This window comes from Dermacentor variabilis, chromosome 1 (genome assembly GCF_050947875.1).
Source record: "Dermacentor variabilis isolate Ectoservices chromosome 1, ASM5094787v1, whole genome shotgun sequence".
Taxonomy (NCBI): domain Eukaryota; kingdom Metazoa; phylum Arthropoda; class Arachnida; order Ixodida; family Ixodidae; genus Dermacentor; species Dermacentor variabilis.
In genome coordinates this window covers 61,286,433-61,298,712 of record NC_134568.1, presented here as the reverse complement: position 1 = coordinate 61,298,712, position 12,280 = coordinate 61,286,433, and the positions used below count along the sequence as shown (strand labels likewise).

Below are 12,280 nucleotides of genomic sequence, written 5' to 3'. Positions count from 1 at the left end.
AGGCTATAGCATCGCCTCCGACCTCCTATCACCCGCTTTCCCCGCCTCTCTCTCCTCTAACCGCTCGCAAGTGCTTATGAGAACATAAGAGTGCACAGCTATACTTGATCAGCGAAATATATTAAGCTCAATGCTATGTTGCACTGCACGAGGACAAGCACTGCAGCACTACGTGCATCGTTGTCGCGTAAACAAAGCATATTTAGTAATGGCTGCACCACTTATATTCCTTTCTCGTTTACGTCAACCGCGAGAGTATAATGCATTTCAGCGCGAAACGTGCTCATCTCTACTGGGCCAAAGCGAGACACTAACAAGATCGGGCGTTATCGCACCGCTTCCCTGTCAGCCCAGTTGCTTTTCTGTTCTCTCTCCCTGCCCAACACAAATAACAAGCAAGCGCAGCCGAGCGCAATCAGTGTGCGGTTGGCCTCGCATACGTCAAGCGGATTCGCTCGTGCCGTGGGGCCCAGCGGGCGTCAGCACTGCGATCGCTTCGCATTACCCTTCCGTGAAGACGCCCTGTAGCTACTGCCGCCAATTGTCTTTCTCACTCAATTTCGCGAAAGTGATGCCGCTGAGGATCACCGTGCAGTGCGTGCGTGCGTAATAACACACGAGCGCAAGAGGCCCCGCGCGCTCTGCTGGCGGCTGTCTAATTCACGGCGCGCCCCGATCTGAGCCCAGCGCCGAGCTCTGCGTGCGCAGGGGCGATCGGCCGCCGCGCCTGCCACAGTATAGGGCCGCGTTGGTTTCGTTTCTTGTATGTGTGTGCCTACGTACGCACCGCCGGCCCGTGGAATCGGCAAGAAAGAAAGCGCGTGAAAAGGCAGAGCGTGGATCGTTTTCATGCGTCACGCCTCTTTAGAAAATGAAAGCGTGCCTGGTACCCCCCCCCCCCCCAACCGCCTCCACCACCACCGTTTCTCCCCAGGGGCAACAACCCTCCCCTCAGCGCCGCCGGCTCTACCGGCGCGCCCTGCTCGCGTATGTGTCCCGGCAACACAGCGGCGGCGGCGTAGTACATTCGCGGTGCGATAGGAGAAGCAACTCCCATGCCCTAATGCTCGGTCACTCGACGGGACGGACACTCCGCAGGCCACGCGGCCAGACACACTGCACTCGCTCCATGCTTGCAGCTCTTTCTAATCTGGCGGCTCCTTCCTCATTGCAGGATCCGTACGTGGACAATCGGTGACTTGATCCTCATGCACAGTGTTTTGGGCGGCCGTTTAATGTTTCATAAGAAAAACCACCTTCCGTGATAGACATGGGCAGCTCGGCAAGTGCTGTCGTTAAGTCAAACTATTTGAACTAAAAGAGATGAGCCAGTTAGAGCGGCCAACCAGCATCGGGAGCACCGTTTCAACACACAAGCAAGCACGCTCATGCATTACATTCGCACAGGCGCAAACCTGCACCTACGCACGAGTCTAGGTAGCGGTACGCGAGACGAGCCGCAGCCGACCATGTTGAGAGGCGGCAGTGCGGAGGCAGCCGGATGCATAGTATTATACATCAGGCGGGCATTTTCTCCACGCGCTAAGAGTCACGTCGGCGAGCGGTCATGTCGCTGGACGCCGGACATTCGCTGTCTGGCCGTCTCAGAGGGTTCGCCTATGCGCAGCCTTTTCCGGGATACAGTGATACAGTCGGGTGTCGTCGGTCACCGCTCGTTACGCGCATCGTCGCCCTCTGTTGGTACTGCAACGTGGCGTCTGCTCACAGGCTTGCCAGCTTGTGTAGAGAAGGGAGCGGCGGCCCAGGGTGAGAGATCGCCCGCTCTGCTCACTGACTTTCAACACGTGACAAGCCGTGCATGCCCGACGCACATGTTGGACGACAGCGACGAGACTCCGGCCGCTGAGTCAGAGCGCGCGGTGGCGGCGCGGCTGAATCACTGGTCGACGCCTCGCGTCCCTGCTGCGATGCAGCTGGTAATTAATGAATTAATGAAGCAGCGTGCACGGTCGTGATTGAAAAACCGTCCTCTACGTGGAGAAGGGGCGGGGGGGGGGAGGAGAGTGCAAAGAGACGATTGTGATTCCTTCTCTCTGTCTCCCTCTTTTGTTCCTGTCCGGACATACCGAAATCGATGCAAACGAAATGCAGTTTGATAAGTAGCACGAGATTTGGAATCGAAATCGAAAAACAGGGTTCGGCCCTCTCTATGATCTTACCAGCCCAACAGGGAATATTAAAAAAAAATACAAATAAAATAAAAGATGGACTTTTGTGTCCTGCGCTGTGGTGTTTGACCGTGTGGCTTAAGACGTCGGAATGCGCTTAACTACACAAGAGTACTAATTTGTGTAGTCGTTCTGCGAACCTTCCTTTGACGTCCGAACAGCTCAGTTTGCTTTCAGTATGACCGAGCAGCAACGTTTCTGCGTAAAGCGAGCACGTACGCGCGCTCACAATACGGCGAGTGCTGAGTCCGAGTACAGTCTCCCTCTTCTTACAAATTATTACATTTATTTTTGGACGCCAGTCGGCTCGATACGAGCGGACGCGCCGGCTCAAGTGCGCCCGGAGGAACCGCGCGGCGCGTGTAGAGCTCACCCTGAGCAAGCAGCTCATGCGGGGGCAAAACGTCGTCGCAATTTCTCGCCGCCTACTGGACAGGGACTTTAACCGAAGTCAACGCGGGGCGCAAGCTTATGTCCACACAGCAGCGCAAATAGACACGCCGCGCGCAGCCGAGCGCATCGACTAGTCTCAAATGGCTGTTTCCTCGTTTCGTCGGGCTCCCGACAGCTATCCTTTTTAGAGGGGAAAAGAAAAGAGAGAGAGAGCGCCATAGATCGGGAAGAGGAGGGGATGAATAAAGAGGGTGGGGGGTGCGAGAGAAGTGCCCTAAGATGCTGGCCCCGCGGCTTCGATCGCGCACTCGCGGCCCAAGAAGCAGCAGCAGCAGCAGAAGAAGAAGCGCGTGGCAGGGGCACGAGCAAGTCAACAAAGCGCAGCAGTCACGACAGCGCTGCAGCGCGCGCGTGTGCTATAATAGCGCTGCGCGGGCCTAGTTAGACAAATACGTCTCGCGCGTTGCAGAGACAAGGGTTCTCCGGACAGGACTGGTAGTCATTAGCCGCCCTGTCACATGCGTCGGCCACCGCGAGGGGCGATGACGAGCCAACGACAGAAAGTAATAGAGAAAGAAAACCATGAATGACCACGCAGGTCATTCTGATGGCGGACGGATAACGATAGCGGAGGACCTTCCCCTCTCTCACGCTGGCACTCTGTTATGAGGGCGTGGGTTTTCATGTAATGGGCGTGCGGATGGGTTCACTGCTTCGGTTTGTCTGCTCGTTGTCTCAGCAACAAATCTAGTGTACCCACAGTGCGGTAATTTTCAGTGAAAGCGGGTACGGTGGCATACGTCCGTGTTATCGGTGCAGTACCGAAGAGAAGACTTTATGGAGTCGCGTATATTTTTAACATTGTATAATATCAATAATTGGCTTCGCCATGCGAAAAAGACAAATAAAAGCAAGAAAATAAAGTCTGCATACTTCAGGGATTTTTCTCATTCGGAACTAATTTTCTGCGACGTTATAGTTACGCTCCGGTTCCTCATAACGGCCCAAACTTAATGCAGATGCCCAGCGATCCTGTTCAAATTCCCCAAACTGCATCGACTACAGCGTGTGTGTGCGCGCGCACTCAGGCTGTGTGCAAGTGAATATCCCTACTTCTTTTGACAAAGATAGGAACGCGATGTACTATGCAACAAAGTATATACCTTATAACACCTCCCTCATTCTATGGAGCCACCATGTGCGCCGTCATGACAGGATATACGCAGAGGCGCGCAGGGGGCAACGCATAAATTCAGCGATTCCGCAATTTTCCTTGCATCAGACCTTTCTGGAACGTGTAAAGTTCAGATCGACAAATTCTTGGTCAAGGCCGCGCTCGAGTTGAGTGGATAGATCTGCCAATGCGTTCTTACGCCATTCGACTGGAAAGATGGAGTGTATATATAGTCACTTGGATGTCATAGCGACTTAAATATATGTATACCCTTGCGCGAAACACGAACTATCGATTTCTTAGAGAGCTATAGTATATCTTACAAGTATATGAGCGTGCGCGGATGTGCCTTATAATGCCTCAGAACTCTCCGCACGTGGTTACAATAAATGAAGGAGTGCTTCGTGCGCGCCGTCAGAGGTGACGTTAACGGAAGTGCACGCTCGCTTTCTTCGCACGTCTGCAATAACAGTACGACGAGCCGCGCACTTGACTCGGCAATGCAAACATCACAAAGCAGGTCTGCAGCGCTGTAGTCGTGCACTGCTGCAGGCCGAAAATCGATGGTCTATAGCGTGCGTTGGCTATCTATAGACGAGAGGCGGACAGAGCGCGGTGCATAATGTATCTCGTCAAGACGCGCAGGTGATCGTTCATACATGTAGGAGTCAACTGGAATGACCTGGTGGCGTCGTCTCTTCCTTTTTTTTCTCTCTCCGGCACGCCGTTCACAGGATCGTGCGCAACAAGGCAGCCGAGAAGGCCAAGCACCACCACGTGTCGTCCAACGGCGGCAGCCCGCAGCCCCAGTCGTCGCCCACGTCGGTGATCACGCACGCGCCGTCATCGGCGCACGAGTCGAGCGTCTCTGCGGCGGCAGCCGCGGCTGCCCTGCAGAGGCCATCCTACTCCATCAACGGCATCCTGGGCATTCCCAGCGCCGAGGCGGCCAAGCGCAAGCGCGACGACCAGGTCTCACAAGGTGAGCTCAGATCGCATCCAGCATCACCCGAAGTGCTTTATCACGTGCGCACGCGACCCTGGCTGGCGCTTGCAGTCATCGCAAAGTGAGCTACCTGAGAACAATTTTCGCGGAGAGAGAGAGAGTATGGATATTGGCTCAAGACAGTACGCAATCAAGAGACCTGCGCCACACTCTCTGCTTAGATACGCGTACAGCGGCTAACTATACAGTACACAGAGAGAGTGAGAGAAATTGATGAGCTGGTTCTAACAAAGCACCTCGTTACTGGAAAATGATTGCCATTGGCCTGCTAAGGCCTCCGCTAGCGTCACGTTCGTTGACGTGATTATCAGTTCCTGTTTTGGCAAACTGCTCTTGCGTATGGAGGTCTTTCTGAATCGGTCGAGAAAGATTCTTCTCCCCCCGAGGAGCCGATGAGCTCGTGAAATTTCCAGCCGTCTAAGCAGCAGAAGCCAAATGATTAGAAGTGTCGATGACTCCGTGTATACAACTTACAGGCAGTTTCGTAGCCGGGTGCATTTGCTTTAAGGAAGCGTTATTATGTGGGATGTCCTTCAATTTGGTTTCTCTTCGGAGTATTACTTCCGTTGTATTGAAGAGCAACGATCAGCAAAAAAAAAAAAAAAAATAGTTCGGCAACAACGCTAAATTCGTGTGCTTTTCAACGCGTCCCTTACGCATTGGTCATAAGATAAATATTTCAACAAAGAATGTGCGTGTTTTTAATTAGTATCAACGAGGAGAATTTACTAGTTGGATAAATGACTGGAAGCAACGCATAGTTGCTCCCTCTTCGCGCAGAACGCAGCGTTATTCTTCAAATTGTGCGGTCATATATCAGGGACATGTAGACGTATACGATTCCACCTTCTGAGCCGGCAGGTTCTCGCTTCAAGTATGCATTTGCATTCGCTTGCTCGCTTACTGCTGCCGACAGCCAGTATGTATCTTCGTCTTCGTCTTCAAAGTGTACGCGCAGCGCAATGACGACGCACGTGGAAGGAAGGCATCGACAAAGCCCATCCTTTCCGTCTTTGTCCTTGTTGCGATGGGAAGATGAACGTCCATGATGCTACCCAACAGGAAGCTCGAACTCGAAGCTGTGCTGCAATACCGTCAAACGGCACTTTGAGTATGCAGAATTTGGGAGAGTTTACTCTGTAAGATGCACGATGACAAAAAAAAGCGGGCTAAAGAAGAATGAGGCTTTCAAATAAATTTTCCGGAGAGACGAGTAAAGAGCCGGTGCGCATATGGGTACCCAACACGGAAAATGTTCATTTTCAATGAGGAAATCGAAATAAGATGCGTGCACCTGAGCGTGCGCCCTGCCCGATCCCGCACAAACACGAGGCCGAGAAAGCACATAAGCGCATGTGCCACCCGGACCGCTGTTCACCTGAAAGGAACCGCGTTCATGCCAGCGGTTCGGGTGGCGCAGCACGTGGCGTGCGGACACGCATGCACTGTGGATGCCGTACGCTGCGTAATCAAAAGCAGCGCCTGACATCGCGTCTCATGGACCACCTCCGCCCTTCTCACTTCCGCTTCCGTCGGCGGAAGAAGAGAGGGGGGCTGCCTTCAAAAGTGCCGCCGACCGCGGCTTCTCTTTCGGCAAACGAGAGCGCGACCGCGTAGAAACATGTTCGCGCTGCCGTGGCGCGTTCCCCACGCTATGCGAGAACATTCTTGGCGCGCACCTCCGGAGTGGGGGAACACAAAGCTGCTAACAGATTCACGACCTAAAACGTCGTCAGCTATGCTGCTTGACGCACGTAAACAGAAAATGCCTATACAGGCAGATTTCTCCGCATCAGGAGCTCAGCGGACCAAAGCGAGTCTTATGTGTCTCGCGTCATGCGTAAGCGACTGTGCATAATAAATGTGGCTCTGTTTGAACGCTTGCGCGCATGCTTTCGTCAACGACAGTACTTGCGCTAAGGCTCGAGCACCTAACCCACATTTTTCATTTTAATCATTCGAACGGTGAATCCTTATCCCTGCGTAATAACTTATAACACTGACGTGGATACAACATGAGAAGAAACCGCCTCGCTGTCGGCTGATAGCGGTGTAAAGTTACTGCAGTATGTGCTTCCTTTTGGAGCTTATATACAATAGCTCTAACGCCGTGGTTTCTCGAGATGGTTCGGGAGTATGCGGTGGGAAGGTGCCTTCGAGTGGGCGCTACACGGGGCGGCGGTCGTTAGCGGTTTAAGTGTCGCCCAAACATAGCCGGCCAATAGCGAGGTAAGAAAGAGTGGAAGAGGAATCGGCGTCGCGCAGCAGGGCAGAAACGTACCAAGCAAGAGGTGTGCGTGCGTGCGTCTGAAAGAGGGCAGGGAGGTGATAGCAGAGGAGAAGGACGCAAAAGGGGCGAGCAGCGAGCGAAGTCCCGTCCTCGACGATCGGCCGTCCGGTCCGGAAGGCGAAATCTGCCTGGGCCGACGGCAGCGTTCATTTTTCTCCGCGCGCGCAGGCGTCGTCCCCTATCTCTGGGGCTGCGACATAGGCGGGCGCACTGAGCCACAGCACCATTTATCCTCGCTCGCTCAAGACGCCTATTAATATACAACGTGGGCGCTCTCCTCGGCCACCGGGCAGGCGCTGTCCAAACAAGAGTGCCCCCCCCCCCCGCCTTCCCCCCGTCCGCCCTCAACTACCGCCGCCTCAGCGCTCGCGCCAATAATAAAGTAACGCGTCCGGCCTCGCCGCCACATTCATAGCCAGCTCATTCGTATACGTCAGAAACAGAATATCAAGGAGCCTGCCCCCAACCCTCTGCTTCCCCCTCATTCTCTATTTTTCTGCCTCGCTCTTGCCTCGCATCGTTTTGCTTTCTTATTATTGCGGCTGGTCGCCTGACATTTTCTGTCCCCCCTTATAACGCGACCCGAGCCCTCGCTCCCTCCGCTTCTGTGCCACTTACGCAAGAGCAGAGCGACGGGATCGAGTGGCGCGAGCAGAGTGCCCGGTGCGCGGTTATGTGCCCGGATTTGGTAATGCACGGCAATCAAGGCACCATGTCCAGCGTGATCGCCGCAATTACGGACGGCGACTCTCGGGACGTACACGGCGTACACGATGGAGACCTGCGCACGCGACGCTGTTGCGAGAGCTACATGTGTTGACCTTGTTGTTTCGAGCGCTGCGGCGAGGCCTGTCGGTCCCTCTAATTTCGAGTAGCAGCGGGCTCCAAAGGCGATGCGGACGAACGCGTAGAGCATTCTCGATTAGATGTTTACTCGCCCCCCTACTCCCACATTACTTCTTTTGCTCCGCCACGGAACATTGTAGGGTACAGGCGTTCCGATTCATCACTGCGCGTTCCGTGAGATGGCGGAGAATCGCGAGAACCGGCTGTATAGATTACAGTCATTGACGTGCCCGGAATTACGAACCTTCTTGCACGCATGGCTTAATTGTAAAGCATGGGCTCATTGGCAGTGCGTGGAGCACCCGCCACTCGGTGTTGATGTTTGTTGTGGCCACAAAACATGGCTAATACCCCCATTCGGCCGTTTTAGTTCGCGTCCTCTTTCTGTTTCTGACTTGGTTTCCTTTTGTTGCTGTTCTTTAAGATTATCTTCCACTGAATACAGTTTTTGTGGTCTCCAAACATGGCTCATTCAACACGCCTCAGCACTGCGACTTTATTCTTAATTTCGTCCTTGATAGTTTATTTTTAATATTATTTGGTGTCAAAACACATATGCACTTGAACGCACGCAAGCTCACACAGACAAGTGTGTGTGCTGTAAAGCTTGGACAAGAGGGAGTTTATGCTATCCGCGTTCAGGGCACCAGAGGGTTCAGACACTTCGCCGACACCGAGAGGCCTGCAACGCGTCGACCGATTTGCGAAGCGCGCGACGACGCACGCCCCCGTTATCGCGCGAAACCTGAACTTTCCTGTGGCATGACGGTGGCTTCGGCGGCGAAAGGTCACAAAGCAGAAGACACAAGGTCACGGCATAGCGGTGCGAAGAAAGTATTCGGGCGGGGAAAGCAGCGGTCAATAGCGGCAAAGACAACAGACGAGCGAAGCAGGTCTCTCGCGGACGCGCGGTGACTTGAGAGTCAGTGGGGGCAACCCTTGCCGAGCTACGGTTTCGAAGAAGGGGGCCGCTTTCCGGCCGACCGAGCGGCGCGAGCGAAGGGCGACGACGCCTATCGCGCGGCCGCATCTCCCGCGGGGCTCGCGACGCCGCCACTCCGCGCACAATGGGTCGCCTTGTGGCGTGGCGCTGGGGCTGGCCCGGCGGCTTCGCCTTTGAGCGGGCGCCATCTGAGACGGCGACCAGGGCTCTGCGGCGGCATCGGCGGCGGGGCCGCGAGACGACGAAGGGCGACATGTGCGCGCCTCTCTCCTCCGGTGACGAGCTCCAAACACGTGCTGTCCGCTTGTCACGTCCCCGTATCTGCGGCGGCGGCGGCTGTCGCTGCTTCGCCGCTGTCTCTCTGCGCCCGCAGCCAGGCGAAAGGGAACGCCGTCTACGCTCCCCACCCTCCCCACACACCCTCGTCTTGCGGAAAGTGGCGGCTGATATGATTCCTGCAGGCAAATGTTAGTGATCCTGACCACGTTTGCTCTAGCAGCTCTTTTTTTAATGTATTTGTTTATTTTTATGCTTCATCTTCTCGTTCGCGGACAGGCGGTTAATATTTCAGCCGCCCGGTCAGGGAGATACTCTATATTTCTTCTCCCCCACCGTTTCTGGCTTCGCTTTACGAGCGTCACGTTTTGCAGTCACGGCTGCTCACAGCTTTGCCGCTGGGTCGCTGCAGAAGGCGGTGCGGTAGCTGTCGGCGCCCACGAAAGCCGGAAGAACGCTCTTCTCGTCGAGCGTGGATAATTAAAGGCTTTCGGGCGTTCCTGACGCCAACAGGTGCTCAGAAAAGTCTACGAGCAGCGTAACTGGCTCTGGCCAAAGGCATTCTTTGCTTGGCGTAAACTTCCCGTATGAGTGAAACTATTATACTGATCCTACAGCCGTATATGCCATATCCTCAAACTTGTGTTTAAACTTCACGTACCAGCTAATAAGCCTGTTGCGCTTAAGAAATAACTTACAAAACTGCTCAGATTACCTCGATCCTGCGGTATCCCTGCAGGTCCTGCAGTAATACGCTTGTAGATAGAAGAAGGCAGAGTAGAAGTTCGCGTGCAGAGGTCGAATGGCATTCACTGCATTGAGAACAAGGGCCTAATTTCAAAAGAAACGAAGTGAAGGAATTTTTACAGAAACTTGACAAGAGTGTACCAGCTAGGCATTAAAATAAGGAGAGGGGGCGAAGTTTCTGGAATACTTATTTATTATTGTTATTCTTTAGCCATTTCATACAAATATATGTTGATACGTTAAATTTTAATCAGAAGATCGTTCTATCCCGTTTATTTATATCGACTTCTATAAGCGGTGGTGAACTCAACGTCCACACGACTTCTTCCTCGCTAGTTGTTCAATCAAAATTAACAATGAACTTCTAGCAAAAGATCAGATTCTAACCGCTTATTATTATGCCTCCACCCTTTCCGCGCGTGTCGACGGCACACATCTTCGGCGATTTCTTAGATTAGCTTCTTATCCGGCATCGCGGTATAAGCCAGAGGGCCCGCGGCGCACAAGACGCCGCCTGATCGACTCGGCGAGAGATTGAATCACAGATCCCTGGAGGCGAGTTAATCCCGCTCCCGTTGCCTCTCTATGGTCACGACGCGAGGGACGGGCGTGCGAAGCGCATCGTCCGCGTAATCTCCCCCTCGGCGGCGGGAAGCCCTTGTCGAGCAAAACGACGACGCCGTTGTCACGTGACAAATCGGAGGGTGCCGAGGAAGGGAGAACAGTTTCGGGGACCGAGGGCCACGCAGAGATTAATCGCGCGAGCCCATAATTCGACCGCGGCCGCCGCTGGCTAGCAGCCGGTAGCGTCCGCGCGGCGGGCGGAGCACGATAAAGGCGAGGCTCCTGCCGACCTCTAAGCCTCCGCGAACAGGCCATTGCGCGGCGCTCAGTGGCCGGCGCTCTCCCTCTCTTCGTGTGTGTGTGTGAGTGCGTAGTAGACACGCAGTCGGGGCGTTGAAGATTACGCGAGAGCGCGCCCCGCGTGGCTGAGAAGAAGCGTGTTGGTGATGCCCGCCCACTTCGATGATTGTCGCCGCATATTGCGACAGCGAGTGTATGGCGGTTCTTCTCCTTTACTGACTACAGATGAAGAATTACACGACGCGGCGTTTATGGGGCGACGTCTGAAAAGGTACAATATATTTATATGAGAATATCCCGTCGTCTTTCTTGTCCTTTTCTGTTGAAATCATGCGTGTGTTGATTGTGTTGCCTGAATATATGAGTGTCCGAATATATGAAAACAAAACCTAACTTGCCCGGTCCCGATTTTCTCACGTAATTGCTGCGCTTAACAACGTTCCGTCGGGACGTGATCGGAACGACTCGTGAGCAAAAATCTGTGCCGAACAAGCGAGCATCAAGGCAGCCATTCCTCATCAAGTGCATGTCACGCGCCGCGCAGAGATGAACTCGTCCTGCTGAAACTGTAGTCTCCCTCTTCAGAAATAAATGAATACAGGGGCACTTGGCGCATCAAGGGCTGCATGGCCAGTATATCACGCTAGAGCTGCTCGAGCTAGCGTTCACATTAGCCAACATCTTTCCACGAGGTGCCCGCTCACCGTCGCACGGCTCCGCTAATCATCGAAGAGTAACATTGCATGGCCGTAGAAACCCCCCGAGAGGGGAAATGCCGCGAAGAACGATAGCCGCTCGTCCGGCGTGCTCAGACAGGCGCGAAATTGGCCCAATTCGAAGCGGCGGGTCGCGTCATAGCGGGGTGATAAGGCGCGCCGCGTGTGCATCGCTGCTGCGCTCGCCCTGCCGTTATGCCTCAAGGTTCACGTCGTGCGTGCGATCAAACCTGCGCGCGCTGCGCTGTATGGCTGCCGTCACGCTTTTGGCGGGCCGCACCGCGTCCCCTCCTTGCGTATCGGCCGTGGGAGAAAACCGGTGAGGCGTTGCCCCCGTCACCTTCTGTCCTGCTCTTGAATGAAGCGACCGGCTCCGGAGTAGTCACAGCGCCACGAGCGATCGCACCAACATGCGGGCGACCCCGAGCCCTGCTCTCCCCTCAGCACGTGGCCCGCGAGGTGGGAGGAATATCGACGCCATGGCGCACGAGGTGGCAAGTGCCGAGGGGTCAGCAGATGCTGCCTTCTTCGCAGCCTGCTGATATAATAGAACGAAGGATGCTGATGTAGGGTTGCGCTTTCATGTGGAGATGCTTGTTCGATGGCTGTCGACGCAGAGCACGAGCAGCTCGTCTTGCACTAGAGCCAGAGCATGAGCGCGTAATCGTCGCGACTCAAGTGTATTCAGCGTTACGCTCCACACTGCATTCGAGTGGGAAAGTTGCAGAGCTCACAACATGTACTGCGAGCTGCGTATGCTCTTAGACATTGTTTCTACCTGGAGCAGAGTAAGCATTGCTTCGTCTCTCAGTTCGCAGCAATGGTTACCCTGCTCC

The 12,280-nt window shown here is 54.4% G+C and overlaps 1 protein-coding gene across 7 annotated transcripts in view; it reads left to right on the top strand.

Moving 5' to 3' along the window:
- The window catches only part of sv (paired box protein shaven), a 244,571-nt gene that overhangs the window by 192,754 nt on the left and 39,537 nt on the right, over positions 1-12,280 (top strand). For all 7 annotated transcript variants that reach the window (XM_075687997.1, XM_075687984.1, XM_075687991.1 and 4 more), the window contains one exon: positions 4,491-4,738. In XM_075687997.1, coding sequence (XP_075544112.1) covers positions 4,491-4,738 — 248 coding nt within the window. The remainder of the gene's footprint in view (positions 1-4,490; positions 4,739-12,280) is intronic.